The following is a 16515-nucleotide window of genomic DNA, read 5'->3' as shown; positions in this document are numbered from 1 at the left end:
CCGCCACCGAAAAGGACCTGGCCCTCGTGGCAGCAAGCCTGGCCTCTTTAAGGCCCGGGGTCACCAGGCGGTGTTGTGACCCCGACCGAAGTGCTCTTTGGGGCCTGTGTGGGGAAAGGCGGTCCCTCAGGTATGCCAGACCCTGTCCATGTAGGGCTTTAAAGGTAAACACCAGCACTTTGAAGCGAATCCGGTACGCTATAGGCAGCCAGTGCAGCGCTTTCAGCACAGGTTGGATGTGTTCCCATTTAGGGGCACCCACCAACAAACTGGCCGCTGCATTCTGCACCAGCTGCACCAGCTGCAGCCTCCGAATTTGTGACAAAGGCAGCCCCATGTAGAGAGCGTTACAGTAGTCTAACCTCGAGGTAACCGTCGCATGGATCACTGTGGCCAGATCGTCGCAGCCATAGATGATAGAAGGTTGCTCTGGCAGTGGCTGCCACCTGGGCCTCCATCATTAAGGTGGGGTCCAGGAGCACTCCCAAACTCCTAACCTCCGAAGCTGGCACCAGAGAAGCCCCATCGAAGGTCGGGAGTGGGAGCCCCAATCCCATACCACCCAGGCACAGGACCTCCGTCTTCATCGGGTTCAGCTTCATGCAGTGTTGGTAATCAGTGCTACACTAATGCCGTTATTTAGTTTATAGTGAACAACTGGAAGTTTTTGTCTTCAGCATTTGTATCTGTTGTTTTCAGATTGTAAAGGCACTCTACTACCTGAAAGAAAAGCATGGTGTCATCCACAGAGATGTGAAACCTTCCAATATCTTGTTAGATGAGAGGGGCCAAATCAAACTCTGTGACTTCGGTATCAGTGGAAGACTGGTGGATTCAAAAGCCAAAACCCGGAGTGCTGGTTGTGCAGCATATATGGCGGTAAGGGGCAAGCAGGTGGTTGCAGAATGTTACCAGAATCTCACTGTTTTGTCTTGTTGAATTAAGGTTTTTGGGGGGTTAGTTACCCAAGTACACCATTTTTCCTCCAAGTTGCTCAGTGAAGGTTATTATATTATTACTATATTATGTTGCTGGGTGGGTTCTTATGTTCGCAGGTCTCTGGACCAAGCCTTTTAAAAATTTCAGCAGTCAAACTGATAGTTCCATCTCCTTTGTTTCCCTGTAGAAGACTGCCGCTTAATTCTGACCTGAATTTCTGGAAACTGCTGCAACTGTTATGCAGTTGCTGTTTGAGCAGCAAAGTTTGTTGCATTTTGCCTGTGCAATATGGTTGGTTTTTTATGATTAGGTGAACCCTGGTATGTTCAGGCAAGAAATGTGCAGCAAACAGATGCACTTTTGACTGAACTTGTAATAACCTTTTTGTTACTAGCCTGAGAGAATAGATCCCCCTGATCCCTCGAAACCAGATTATGATATCCGTGCAGATGTGTGGAGTCTTGGCATTTCTCTGGTAAGTAAAGCTTCCTTCCTTCCTTGGGACCTTTTAGAATCATGTCTCAAACAGCCATTAATATATATAATACATGTAGAAAATGTGATTATTTTAGGTTTGTTTTTAACTGGAGTGGAGCATGAAAATAAAACCGGACTTCATAAATTCAGAGAGGACTGCAGCTGATGTGTTTGGCAAAGTCAAATGATATCGCCATTCTAGATTTCCTGTCTGTAATGTGGCACTTTTGAAGTTTTCCCCAATTTGTATTTTTGAGACAAATACGTTCTTGCTCTTTGTCTCTTTGTATTGCCAGGGTAGAGATGGGATAGTTGTCTGGTCTATCTGGATGCAGGTGTTGATGTTGGATTTAAATTTTGTTTTGAAGTTTTGGGAAGATGATTGCAGTTGACAGAAGTTCAGTAGTTTGTCAGAACGCGGTCTACTGCTGTTGGAATACCACTTCATTAAATAAATAGCTGACTTTAAACCTTGTAAGTGCTCAATTTAAGAGTAGGTTAGTTTCAGACTAGCCTATCCATGTACACAAGGATTTCCACAGTGGAGCATGGTTTTGCCCTTTTCCAGAGCAACATGAAGACCTCCTCCCCAGTTTTGTTCCTGGGGAAGATACCTTGTTCCTCCCCTTCCCTCATATCAAGGAGTGTTTCAGGTTGCCAAGGGAGGGGGAGAGGCAGAAAAATCACACTCCACAGGCAGAAGTCCTTTCATCCATGGAAGCAGTCTAGATCCAGACCAGTTTACTGAAGTGGGGGGAAGCCTTAACATTACTAATTGAGGTTCTGATGCTGAATTTTAACAGATGTGTTTCCATTTTTAAAAAGATATTTGCTCTCTGCATCCCTCTTTTTGTGCCCCTTGTGCAGGTTGAGCTGGCTACTGGTCAGTTCCCCTACAAGAACTGTAAAACGGACTTTGAGGTCCTCACCAAGGTGTTGCAAGAAGATCCTCCACTTCTCCCAAACAACATGGGATTCTCTGTAGACTTTCAGTCCTTTGTTAAAGACTGGTGAGTGAACTGCCATGTTAAATATGCTTGCTGACAGACCAAAAACCACTGTGGTAAAATTAACAATGACACATTTGATAATTCTATGAGCATCAATTTGTGAAGCTATTAATCTTACAATATGGTAAAAGAATTCAGGCATAGGCAAAGCAAAGTCCAACATAATCATATCCTCGATGAGAACACCGGTTTTTACACCCATTTCACCAATCTTCCTCATGAGTAAGAAGTCTTATAAAGTTGGAAGATGTCAACCTCTTGATTCAGCTTAGTTTCCTTTTTAAAACAGTATAGCTAAGTAAAACTAAGTAAAATTAAGCTGAATCAAGAGGTTGACAGCTGTGATGTTTTCCATGATCTTCGGCGTTGCGCCGTGGTGTGGCGCAGTCTCCAGGCTGGGGCCAATCCATAACCACAGATGTTGGTGGTAGTGGGGTGGTGGCTCCTAGTTGAAAGCCTGGTGGAAGAGCTCCATCTTGCAGGCCCTGTGGAACTGTAAAAGCTGGAGGGCCCTTTAAATCTCTCTGGAGAGAAGGGAGGGGGGTGGTCATGGGCGGGAGGGGCTTGGGATGGGGCTTCCTCTGCTGGCTGGTGGCAGGCTGAAGCCCTGAAAATCAGGGAAACCCCTGCCTGGACCGGTGGTCTGGCAAACCTAAATTGTACTGCTTTAACTGCATAAAATGCATCATTTATTTCTTAGCATATAAAATTGCAATATTTGACATATTTATGAAATTTAAAAGTTATAAAGGCTTTAGTTTTGTACAAGCAAATTGCAAATGTACCCAGTACTTGAGAGAAATCTGCATACTGATACACCCTATGCTGTCTTAGTACATGTACCTTAATTTTGCTATCTGGTTAGAAAGCTTTCAATAAAACTTTCAGTTTTCCTCCGAGGCTTTGGTGCAGTTTCTGCCCCACCTCCTTCTAATCCCCCCCCTCCTGCGAGGTAGGGCAATAAGCTACTTTTTACTCAGTCTGTGGGTAAATGTGTTACAGTGGTTTGAAGGAGAGATGAAAAGGTCAACCATATCAGGTCAAAAGGACAACAGAAGGCATGCAACTGTTGAGAAGCAATGAAAGCCCTGCATGGTACCCTCTTGAAGATTAGGTGTTCCTTCCAGTGCAGAAATGTGTCTTGGATGTATCTACATGTATCTACAGTGTGCCCACCTTGTCTTTAAAAACATTTCACTCATTCTAAAAGAGAAAATATTTCAAAGGAGTGGGGTTTTTTGTTGTTGTTCAGTCGCACAGTCAAGTCCGACTCTTCGCGACCCCATGGACCAGATCACGGTTTTCCGCCGTCCTCTGAAGTTTGCTCAAAAGGTTTTTTTTAGTACTCCCCAAAATGTCCAGTTTTTCCATTGGAAAAAAATAAAATAAAAAATATTTGTTTCCAGGTTTTTCCAGGTTTTTTTCCAGGCCTTCACATCTCTACTCTCTTCCACCCCTGCTTCCTTTAAGCAGGCACACAATACAGTCCGGTTGGTGCAAACTGTTCTGGGAAAGAAGGTCTTGGAGCATAGGAGACAGACCCCAGTGGCTTCTTATTTATGACAGGACAGTGGACTTTTGTCCTGTGAGCTGAATGAGTGACCATCTGAGTTCTGTTGTAAGGGTCCCAAGTAATGACAACATGTTATGCTGATAGCTCCATAATTCTTCTTGCTCTTTTTTCTAAAAAGAATTGACTGTGGTTTTCTGTCCTTGCAGCCTTACTAAAGATCATAGGAAGAGACCAAAGTACAACAAGCTACTTGTGAGTATTAGACAGAACTCTTCATTGTGAACATTAAAACTCTCAGAGAGAAGGCTGCAGCAGGTTCTTCTGCCAAATGTTTGAAGTCGCCACTCCAGAAAGTAACCAGGGCTAGCCTGTAACAGTTGGCTGTCAGGCTGGAATTAATCTTGTGGCATTCTTCTTTGCCTGCACCTAGTTTCTTAAAGCCGAACTAGGTATTCTGGCTGCTTGTTTTTATTTCACTTCTTGATGGTTCCTTCCTGCCAATGGCCAGCCCTTTAGTGAATGCTCACTCCCTTTTGGGTGTAGCCAGCCATAAATGTTTTGTAAGCCCTTTTGGAGATGTGAGGGAGCTGAGATTCCTGATGAGGTTATTCTTCTTTTTCTGTTCGGTTGTAGGAACACAACTTCATCAAGCGTTATGAGACACTGGAAGTTGATGTGGCATCCTGGTTCAAAGATGTCATGGCCAAGACAGAGTCCCCCCGCACAAGCAGCATCCTCAGCCAGCACCACCTGCCGTTCTTCACCAGGTAGCCATGCGGTGTGGCTGTCATGCCAGAGAAGGTCTGCTTGGCAGTCGGAGCCCACAAGGAGAGGCAGGAGAAAGCACCGCACCACAACAGGCACCTCCCCTCATCAGACCAACTCTTCAGCGGCACAACACTTTGCCTGCTCAGTCACCCTTGTCTGTTTCATCTTCTCTATCAGTATTGCCCAGAAGAGATGGGGGAGCGGTCTAGTCTGTCTTGAATGCAGGTGTATTGCTCCCCTTGTGTGCATCTCAGCGCCAGACAGCCCCAGGAGGCAAAGCTTTGGGCAAGAGAGCCTTTCTGTCTTTGTTTCTTCCTGTGATGAACTGCCTCGCCAGAAGGAGTCGCCAGTCGAGTGTGTGCTCCCTTGCTTCTCGCTCCGATGTGACTGGAGGCTCCAGGCCGCACAACGGTGACTGTTGCTCACGCACTGTGAACAGACACAAAACACGCAAAAATGAAAAAAAGAAAAGAAAAAGATATTTTTTTTACCACTTATTTATTGAGTTTGGACTTCTGGCGCTGAGGGCTGCCTGCTGCACCCCTTCGCCAATCCTTGCATTATTATATGTCCTTTTTTTGTTGGTTTGTTTGTGTTTTTGGGGATTGTATTTGCTGAGGGGGAGTAGGGTTGGGAGTAGCTGCTGCTTTAGATTCAGAGTTTAGCTATCGCTGTTGTATTGGTTTCATTTTTTCCCTAGGGCTGGGGGTGGGGTTAGGGTTGCAGGACAGAAAGGGAAGATTTGAGGGTTATTCTCATTCAATAGTAGCTCAGTTTAAGTGACTTTTTCTCCCCTCTTCAGTTCTTTTTGATCTCAGGGGTTCCAATTCTTTTGTTTTGAGCGTGAACAAAGTTTTGTCCATGGGATTTTATTTACCAAAGCGTGTGTTTGGTGCTAGGATAAAGGCTTGTTCATTTTCTTCCAGTGTTAAGAAAAGGAAAAGCAAAACTTAAAAGATAATCCTGGCATCAAGAGAGCTATTTAAAAAAAAGAAAGAAAGATCAGCCCAAATGATCTTTTTTAAACAACAAAAATTAGCGGGTAATACGTTTGCCCCGTCAGACCTCTCATGGTCTTCCTGTGCCAGATTCTTAACTGTAGCAGTAAGTGTATTTCAAGTTAAGGAGTAGTCAAAGAATTTGCTGTCTGGATACTGGAGTAGAATCTGCACTGTCTGGATTGTTGAACTGTTGTGGCTTCTCAGAGCTGAGATCCTGAACAATCCACAAAAAAGAACAAGATCCTTCCTGCACCACCCTGTTTCATAATAAGGCTGTTTTTCTGTTGGCATTTTTCACAAGGCAGAAAGCAAGAGAGGAGCCAGTTATTACTCATTCAGAGGTGCCTCTCAAATGGATAGGGACATTCTATGGGAGGTCAGGTATCTGGATCACCAGTGTAATTCTTTGGGGGCAACAGTTGCTACCATCAGCCTTGGGAATGAGACACAGACAGAGATTTTGGGGGAATGATCTCTGGTTTTTCTCCTGGACTACTCTTCCAATAACAACTGCAACTTTTTCAGATAGCTCAGAGGCTCACACACAAGATCTCTGTGTTCACCTGCTAGTGAGACATATTCCTGCTTTCTCCTGCTTGCAAAGGTTTGGGGTAGCATGTCCCAGTCTTCTGATCATTAGGATTAGAGTTGTACCTCATGGCACAGGCAGGTAAGGGCCACCTAAGGCAGTACCTCACTCTGATGGTTTGTGAAGCTTTCCAATGTTACACAGAGGAAGCCATATCAGAACAGTAGATGTATATAAATCAGCTTTAAAGGAGTAAATCCCCCCATATAAAATTCACAAAAGGTTGTGTCTGACATCATGCAATGCTTGGAATGTCCTGAAAAGAAACGGAGCTGTAGCCATTGAAGACCCAGGGATATTTCTTTAACACCTCTCTTGAAGGTTCTGCAGCAGAGCTGATGGAGGAAAGAGCAGCTTTAGTATAATTCAGGCTTAGACATCGGTCCCCAGACTGTGAGAGGGAAAGCTTTTACTGAAGGCCATAAATTATGTGAGCTTTGATGTATGGAAAGATGAACTTGCTTGCTATGTGAGGGAAGTGGTTAGCGTGTGTTGTCTGTCATTTTGTTGTTGTTGTTCAACAGCTGTTAACAAAAAGATACAGTATGCCAAAGATCTAAGAACAAGGCTTTGCTTCCACAAGTTGGAAGCTCTCAATCCGGGTTGAGGTCTTCAGGTGCAGTGCAATGTAGAATGTATGTACTGCTGGACTGCCCTCAAGAGTGTCATGGCAGCATGTTTTTCCGAATATGAATGAAGGCCATTCCAATCTTCCTTGAGGTTATACAGGGCCAATAGATTTATGCCAGAAAGAAAACACTGCAGAGTGCTTTCGGTGAAAGGATACGAAGGTTAGAAGTTAAGGGATGATAAAAATGAAGTGCAGCAAGCCGAGGTGAAAATGTTAAGATGTAGCATATTGAAGATGGGAATTTTAAGTGTTCTTGGAAGTGGAGTGGGATGAGTGAAGCGCGGAAAGTGTGTAATGCAAGACAGAGCATGGTACCAGGGAGGTCTTTTGAGAGATGCTTAGCCACCCGGTGGACTTCCTGTAATGTTGTGGAGGCCTCAACAAGATGTTTATTTGTACACATTTCATCTCAGAGGTTCTGCTAGCTGTGATGTTTTCCTAAAATTTCCAAAGTTTTAAAAGAGCATAGAAAATTATGAATTCTTCCAAAGGTATTATATAACACCTTGGGTTTTTAAGATCTTAATGGTGATGTGTGATTACATTTTTCGAGGTTGTAGCCCAGAATGGAAAGTACTGTATAGGAACAGAGTTTGGTAAACCTGAACTTCAATATCTGCCTGTAGTATTGGGCATATTTTACATTAGTTGTCTAAAGCTGAAGTGCTGTTTTGTGCTTTATGTGAGCCAAGTCACAAGGAAGTGCACAGATAAAAATACTCTTCAGATATCTAGAGGGCCCCACAGAAAATGTACCTTGTTAGATATCCTTGCTATGGAAATGTATTTGGTTTGGAGATTTCCCATTACACTTGCAGTGGTGCTCGGCTTTTCCTCAGTGACAGGCTCTTGTTCACCCATTAGTTCTTGAATGGTGCAAGAATTGCTGTGCTTACTTTGCCAGATACTTTGGGATATTTATCTTGGTGGGGAAGAGAGGTCTGGGTACATCTTCTGGAGATTGTTTTGGTAGGGAATCCTGGGTAGAGAATGTTGGAGAAAGTAAAGAGCAAAGAGGTGTTGAAAAGTGAAGGTTGGGTTTCCAAATCCTGACTGATAAGGCATGTGTGCAAGTTGGGATTGGAACTGGGCTGTGTGGTGAAGAAAGTGTTGTCAGGATCAAGTGCAGAGTGCACAAGGGAAGTACAGAAAGGCAAGGGGAAGGGACGAAGATGGTTACTTGTGGTGGTCTCATGGGCAGCAGTTGAACAGCCTGGTCCTAGTTACTGGAAGTGCCTCCCTCCTGGTTTTGCTGCTTGTGCTTTTTGTTTGGCTGAAATAGTGATTAAAAGTACTTCAGAAAAGATGGCAAAGAGCGAGTGTTACATGGCATTGCTGCCAAAATGGCCAGGGGATCTTAATAGTGAAGCTAGGAGAGAGAATCTTGCCTTCTATTAGAAATGAAATGGCTTGGTATTTCGAGCACCCCACCAAAAAAAAACCCCTCAGTATTATTAGTAGCTGCCATGCTGAATTCATTTGATTCACAAAACCCACTGATCACTAGTGGTTGGCCAGTCCCTAAAAGTCTTATCAAGTCTTATCAAGTACCTGTCTGTACAAGAATGCTGTTAGATAATCTGACCGCCTAGAGCTAAGAGAAAGCAAATTACATTCATCATTTAATTGGCCTATTTAGGGCTTTGGGATTATGTATGTCTATCTCTTGATGCCTGAGAATATGTTGGAATGTGCTTTGCTGCTTTGTTCGAAGAGCATCTGATCAAGGATTCCAGCAAGTGGAGGACCGTCGGCCTCTGTGAAGAAGTGTTTCTTGTTACTTCAGTTTGCCAGCTGGTTTAAAAAAAATTTTTATTATTCAGTCAGATGGTTGTGATTTAAGAACTAACCCCAGTATTGAAAAGCTGCTTAAAAGGAACAGTAGCACTTAAGAACATTGGTTATCTTCAGCCCTGCATCATTTAACCTTCCATCTGGTAGCTGATTCTACCTATCTTTTGGCTTTTATCCCTCTAGTGCCCTGTCTTCAGAGCTTCTCCTTTTTAATACTGTTGGATTCATTAGTCCAAGTACTCGGAAGTGTGGTTTGTGAGATTTCTGCCGTGTGTCTTACGAATGGTAACAGGGTGGAAAAGAGCAGTGCCAAGACATTTTCCCAGTCTCCTAAGTTTATCATCCTGTCTTTCCAAGACAAGCATTATGTTACTGAGAACAGGAATTTCAAGGAATATTAGACTGTCTAGTCCTTGGGTATTTTAATACAATGATAGTGGGACTGAAATATCTGCTTGACTATTAAGTATCTGTTAGAAGACAACGTGGTGGGTTTCTGCAAGTGCTAGTGAAGGCTGAAGTCCTGGTCTAGACATAAGAGAGGAGGATGGCAAAAGTGTTTCAAAGTAACTGGGTTAAATTCACAGACAAAAATATCTGTTGTTAGCGGCTCATGCCTTGTTTTATGCTGGTTTTTTAAAAGGGAAGCTTTTGGATTTGTTGGAAAGGTCTCTACAGGAGAAATGCTACTCATGTCCCTGGCAAGAAAATAATTTTGCTTCTGCTATTCTGTTTCTTTTGGAATTTGAAGCTTCCGAATATTGCAAGCCATTCTAAAACTGTGGCCTTCTCAAAGAGCACAGCTCTCCATTCCTTTAACGTCAAGAGAAAGCAAGAATAACCTTAAGGAGGTTGTCTCACTTTGAAACATGGAAGGACATCTTCCATTCTAAAAGCAAGATTAAAATTCAAAATTGCCATGGTGGGGAGGGTGGGGAGCTTGGACTCTTTAAAACTCAAACCTCCCCCCCCCAAAAAAAAAAAATGTTCAAAAACATTTTCTCTTTTCCACTCTTTTCAAGGGAAAAAATGAGGAAAATGCAGTTTTATTGCATTTTTTAAATTATCTTTAATGTATTAATTTAGAACAAATTTTTGTTTTAATGTTATTTTTAACCTGGGTGGCTAAACGTTTACAATCACCTGCCTGATATCTGCTCTTAAAAGTGTGGGGGGGTACTTGGGGGGGGGCACATGTGTGCAGCGTTGTGGTGCATGCCATTCAAGTGGGGATTTTAAAACAAAACTGTACAAAAAAAATCATGCCAAAGGTAAGGCAGACACTAGCTGGGTAGATGGTTATATTCTAGGCATTAGCATTTCACTATATTCTCTATATATCATATATTATAAATTTGCATGTTAAAGTAAATAGAAGTAACTTTTATCTTATATGGAAAGGGAATTTAACTTTGGAGTACTTGTAAATTTGGTCACTGTCTCAATTCAGGGTTGCCTGAAACAGCTTTAGGAGCTGCTTGATTTTGTTTTTGTAGCCCTTTTTTGGGGGGGGGGGGAGACAGCAAACTTTCATTTTGCCTTCTTTTAATTAAAAAGGGCATGGTTTATCCAAAGTTTCCCAGAGAGGTTTGAAAGCAAAAGCAGCTAAACAGCAGCAGCAAAAATGGGCTTGAGTTACTGCCCATGTGGAACCAGTAACCAATTAGTATGTATCTCTCCAAACACTGTATCTTCCGTTGCTGGCCTGTCACATTGAAGTCTACACCATGGATACATTTTGAAGGCTTTTGTTGTACCACTGACATCCCCCTGGACAATGCTGTACTCTTAAGAGCAGGCAGAAGGTTTCCAGATGGCTAGTGGTTTACATTTGCTTGTTAACCAACTTCTCCACTTGTTACTTCCAAGAGATCAAAGCTATGCTTGTGCACATTTATTTATTGCCCAGAGGGGACTCTGTGTGTGTGTGTGTGTGTGTGTGTGTCTATAACTTATTTTTTTTAACATTCCCTTAATTATGGGAATGTGTTTTTCATCAATTGTATTTGGGTAGGCTGTTGGATCAAAGTGGAGGGATGGAGCATAGCAAACATTTGATTTCATATAATTTCATACTATTATCTAGAGTGTAGACAAATAGCAACACCTGAACTTTGTCAAAGAGATCTGCAATAAATTTTAGCTTTGGTTGCTTTGTAATTGTGCACAAGAGAGCTTGGAGCCAGGTGTCTCAGAGTTCAGTGAATCACTTTTCTTGCTGTTCAAAACATCCAGAAAAGAGTGGATGATCTGGTAAGGAGTACATTACTTTCCCAAGCCCTCATCTGCACCCCAGGATCAGTGAAATACTAATGGCCTATTTGGGATACATATTGGGAGAAGGACTGAGGCTGGGAATTGGAAGCATCAGGATGTGCACAGTGATCAAATTCTGCTGGAAAATGTTTGCTTTAAAAATCATGATTTAAGGTAACATGTTGATAAATTTTTGCTTGCCTTCTGGTTTCAGACTTCAGGTTCAGCACCAACACTGTAGTCATTTGGCACAAACCATTTTTTAAAAATATTTATTTTATTGTAGATGAATCTCTTTTAAGTTCTCTTTCAAACACTTGGATCACAGGAGTGTGTGAGAATGTGTAGCCTCACATAAGTGAGAGGAAGGTAACCTGCTGGGGGAAGGGGGGGGGCAGACATGATACAATACCGAACTGTATTGCCAAGAAGGGTCAGAGTACAGAAGTACAATGCTCCAGGCATGTCCTGAAACCAGTGCACAACGTGTATAGATGATGGGACTGTAGGAGGAGAGGTTGTCTTTATTTTGGGAGCAATTTTTCCCATTATTTCTAAAAATGAATATTTTCATTTAGTGCATTTTTATTCCTTCCTTCCTCCAGAGAGCTCATGGTGTCATACATAGTTCTCCTTGCTTCCATTTTATTCTCACAATATTCCTGTGAGGTAAATTGGGCTGAGACAGAATGACTGGTGCAAGGTCATGCAGCAAGTTTAGTGGCAGAGTAGGGAATGGAACCTGGGTCTTTCAGATCCTAGTCAGACACTTTAGTAGCTACCCCAAACTGTTCTTTATTTTTAATCTCAGTTGGAGGGATTGCTAGATCTCTTTAAATTGTTGGGAATGATTGATACTTTGATCAGGTCCGAAGAGAGGCACCGTGTCACTTCTTCTTATTATTATTTTTTGAATTTAGCTTGTTTTTATTTTAAAAACAATACATATTTTGTGGTGGCTCTAGGGCCCTCTACTCCCCATAGGCTGCTGGTACTAAAAACCAAACAAAAATATAATATTTGTGCCAAAATACTTCAGTGATTTGTTTGGAAAGTTACAGTGGTGGGAAACTTAATATCCCCACACACATACATCTCAAACTAGCTATGACCAAACTACATGGTACTTTATTCCCAAAGCAAACTGCATTTGTGTGATGATTCTCTGAACTCCTCTGTAACATTTAGTCCAGCAAGTTATATTGATATCCCCGATCTTGTTGGAGAGTTCCCTTACCAGCACCAGATGTCCCAGGATGTGGCATGGAAACTCTCCCTGAAATTCATGGATCCAAATGGCTGCTATCCAGAGTAGATGTTACAATAGGGTAAGGAGGGTTGCCACATGGAAACTGCCTTTCCAGCCTTTAAATAGTGAATAATGGGATTTGTCCAAGGAGGGAAATGTCCTCATTTGTCTGCGTGTAATTGATTTCACTTGGATAGTATCTCTTGTCCCATGCTTGGGGTCAGTTTCTGTATGTATGTTTGGTGGTTCAGCCCATTGATTCCTGCCTTTTCCCATAGGCCAAAAAATGTGAAAACAAGCAGATAACCCTTCTCTTTGAATATTAATTGTACCTAGGGCTTTTAAAGATAATTGAAGAATAGTACCTGCTTGACTGTCTTCAAGAATCTGTACTCAGCACTCCTGTTTGGACTGTGGGGAGTAATCAACTTCATAGGGTCAGTCCAACCACATAGGGGGCAGTGTTCAGTTCATACTCCCTTCCTTCCATTTACTGTTTGCTAGAGTCTTCCCTCTGGGATTTCATTATCCTGAATCTCCCTGTTTCATTTCTTGATATATGGTGATCCCCAGAATGGGGATTTTGCTTTTCAAGGGTTCTCCCCACCAGTAGTCTGAACATCTTTGTTAGTTGTTTACCTCCAGTCATTGAGGTCAGTTTCAGTGGAATGTTTGGATTTAAAAACACACCTACAGTAGTAATAAAAAGAATACAACATTCTTGATTACTTTTGAAAAGCGGTTTTTTTTTTTTACTGTTTGTAAAACCCTCATAGAAGCTTAAAAATAAAACTTTCTTTCCCCAAATGTCTGTCTTGGCCCTTTGTAAATTTCATGCACATTTCTACACCCTCATCCTTTCCAAGCATGGCTTCCAAACCATTCTAAGCAGTAAAGCACTTTGAACTTGGGATCAAGAAAATGTGTTATGGTAGTTTCTCAGAAGATTGTTCAAGCATGTGTCAGGGTACCTTGCAGGGCCTTGTGTTTGTCTCTGTTCCGTGGTTTAGCAGAGGCCCCAAAGTGGTTTACTGTTAAAAATAATACAATATACAACCACTTCTAGGAGGAATTATAGTAAAGAACGAAAAACTGTGTCTCCTTTCAGATTTGGAAAAATTTGATGGCTTACTAGAACAAACAGGGATGGAGACATCTGTCAAATGCAATGACTCTTGAACCCTGGAAACTGGGGCCTGTTACTCTGTTCATGAGCATATGTGATGTATACACTAGTATTCTAATGTGTGAAGCCACTTCAAGAGACATTTCCCATTATATAAATGCTAGGTATTGCATCTAGGGCCCACTGTTTGCCAGTCATCTGCTTATTTTATTAACTCTTTATATCTGACCTTCAGTTTTGACTTCTATCCTAACTGGCAGAATAATGGCAGTAGTTTAGAGACCATGAGAGGGGCCTGGGAGGAAGAAACAGTATACTTTCTCTGAAACTCTGCTCAAAAGTTATACTGGCAGTGGTGAAGTGCCAAACGGGCGCACACACCCTGATCTTCCAGTGACGGGTTCTCAGATACTGCATAATAATGGTGTGTGTTGACTCGATCGAATGTCCCCTGCCTTCTATATGCACCCACGCTTCCAGTCTCAAGCCATATTGGGAATGTGGTAGGTGTTCGGCAACAATGTTATCAGATGTCTAAAGAACAGAAATCCCTCCTCCCATTCCAGCAGCTGATGAGCATTTGGTGCCCTTGAACAGGGTTTATTTTAAATACTCTGAGTAATGGTTTGATCGACTGTGAATGGGCTTGTAATCCTAGCATGTGTGCAATATGTTCTTAGACTTCACTCTTGCAACTAGCAGCTCTTGTGATCAGCCTTGTAACTATGCTTGGCTTTCCTTTGCCACACTGCTACTATTTAACTCTTGGAGTGCACTTGGTATGGTATAATCGACCCATCCTTGCCCACATGCTTGCCATACATACTTTAATGCTGTCATCACTGCTTTGTGCTTGAGTCATTCCGCATCCATTCCTTCAGGGTGGTGGTGATGGTAGGCTTTGGGAACTATATTTGAAACCTATTTATTGTCTATGCCCTATAGAAAGACTAAATGCATCAGCTGTAGTAGTGTCTAGGACACTGGAATTTATGGTGGTGAGCCTGGGCTTCAGATCGTTGCTCTGTTACAAAGTTACCTCGGGGAAGTCATCCTCTCCTATTCACCCAAGCTAGGTGTGGTTAGGCTATAATGCTGCTCCAGCATCTTTAAAGCTGTGAAATCAATATAAAATATGACCAAATTAATGAATCCCATTTTATTGAAGAATTAGCTTTGGGGCCACATGATATAGGTGGGAGTTACTTTATGCTGAACCTCGATACATCTAGTTCGGTTCTGTCTGCTTTGATTAGCAACAAGCTTCCAGGGCCTCTAGTCTTTCCCAGCCCTACTGTCAGATCTGTTTAGTGGAAGATGCTAGGTATTGCATCTAGGGCCACTGTTTGCCAGCCATGCACTTACAGAGCTGCAGACCGCTGGAAAAGAGTTTGGGTGAACATTCATTCATCCCCGTTCTTAAATAATTGGTGATTGTGGGGGAAATGGCAGGATCCCAAGCAGCGGTGGTGTTCTTGTGTGCTGTGTTAAGCATCTTAAGAACAAAAGAAGATCTCTGCTGTTTCAGACCAGTGGTCCATCCCAGAGCCCTGTTTCACACGGCAGCCACTGAAGAAGGCTTAGGCAAAGGTCCTCCCCAGATGTTGTTTGCCAGCACTGATATTCAGAGGTTTCCTGCCCCTGAAAAGGGAGGATATTCTTCGTGGTCTCATCAGTTACAGGTAAACAACCTGTTTTTCCTTGATCTCGATTTGGTCCTTGTTAGAGACAGGACAATGAGTAATAAGGAGCATTGTCCTGCCTCAGTACAAGGCTGGTTTGCATAATACACTTTTATTCTCCTTGTGAGTAATTCCAGTTGTCCCATTTTCAAGTCTGTGTCTGTAAACTTATATCCAAACTGAACTCAGCCCTTCATTTGGCAAAGTAGAAAAAAATGCCATAACGAGTTGCACTCCAGAGAATCCTCTCACATGACCCACATCCCCTATTTACTTAATAGTGTTTCTGGCATTCTAGTTAGCCATTAAACAGTGATACACTGTACTGCAACATCAGGCTACCTATATGTTTCTTCTGTTCACACCAGTGCAATACATTGCCCAGGCATTTTCCTTGGCTGAACAAGGATGGAGTTAACCCTTTTCTCTCCCCTTCGATAGGCTCCCTCCCAAACAGTCTGTGATGAATGAGTCTGTATATCACAAAGCTATCTGTGTCCAGCCCTTTACCCACCTGTGAGCTAAAAAGGGCCTTTGGCGTGTGTGGGGAGTAGGTGGCAGCAGATTTTCCAGGAATGGGAGGGTCAGTTGCAGGAGACGGGCAGGCTGTGAACTTCTGGGATAAAAGTGAGGCTGGGTCATCTGAGAGAGGATTACTTTACTGGGACAGAAGAAACTCCACATGCTTTCCAGAAAATAACCACAAAATCCTTCATGTCCAGTTAACATTAACCAAAAAATAGTTTCCTTGTTTTTAGTACATATTTATCCTACCCTTCCTTCAAGAATCTCATGGAAGTGTACATGATTTATCCAATCCGTACCACCTCATTTTATCCTCATAACAGCCTTGTCAAGGTGGGCAGTATGGCTGGCCCAAGGCCATCCAGCAGGCTTCATAGCTCGAGAGGGGATTTGAACTCAGGTCCCCAAGATCCTACCACAGGACTGTGTGCTCTTTGCCACATGGTAGCTCTAGGTTCAAGGGAATTCGGCATAGGGAATTTAAAATGCACTGCCTAGCCTACGTTCTTGAATAATGTAATTTTAACCTACTGAAAGCAGCAATTCTCGTCAAATTCTGCTTACTTATCTCTGAAGTGTTTAGGCTCCAGTTTGAGCAGGCACTGTGGTTTTGTTGGGAACCAGAGGCAAGAGTGCTATAAGCTGGGTGTGTGTGTGTGTGTGTGACATGTGTGTACCTGAGATTGTAGAGTCCCCACTTAGTGAAAAAGTGTATATGTATATAGTCCCTTAAAAGGCTCACAGATTGAACTTTCATGGATTAGAGCACACTTCATCAGATGCTTGAAGCCACAGGCATGAAAAAACTGTAAACTGTGGGGGGTAAAAGACCATGAAATGCAAGAAGTTTAGGTATATAAAGTCAGCACGGTGACTGTTCGTAACCACATTAACTGTTGATAATGTAACCTTCTGGAATCACCATGGATTCTCACCTAGAAAATGTTTGAGAGGG

The 16515-nt window shown here is 42.6% G+C and overlaps 1 protein-coding gene across 1 annotated transcript in view; it reads left to right on the top strand.

The window, feature by feature from the left end:
• MAP2K7 (mitogen-activated protein kinase kinase 7) overlaps positions 1 to 5244 on the top strand; it is a 50127-nt gene extending 44883 nt beyond the window's left edge. Inside the window, exons 8-12 of the mRNA XM_015419830.1 lie at positions 700 to 879; positions 1334 to 1414; positions 2284 to 2426; positions 4146 to 4191; positions 4573 to 5244. Coding sequence (XP_015275316.1) covers positions 700 to 879; positions 1334 to 1414; positions 2284 to 2426; positions 4146 to 4191; positions 4573 to 4710 — 588 coding nt within the window. The 3' untranslated portion in view covers positions 4711 to 5244. The remainder of the gene's footprint in view (positions 1 to 699; positions 880 to 1333; positions 1415 to 2283; positions 2427 to 4145; positions 4192 to 4572) is intronic.
• Positions 5245 to 16515: the final 11271 nt, after the last annotated feature.

This window comes from Gekko japonicus, unplaced genomic scaffold (assembly GCF_001447785.1).
Source record: "Gekko japonicus isolate JY-2015 unplaced genomic scaffold, Gekko_japonicus_V1.1 scaffold2683, whole genome shotgun sequence".
NCBI classification, from domain to species: domain Eukaryota; kingdom Metazoa; phylum Chordata; class Lepidosauria; order Squamata; family Gekkonidae; genus Gekko; species Gekko japonicus.
The sequence above is the reverse complement of the archived record's forward strand: the minus strand, read 5'-3'. Positions and strand labels throughout refer to the sequence as shown.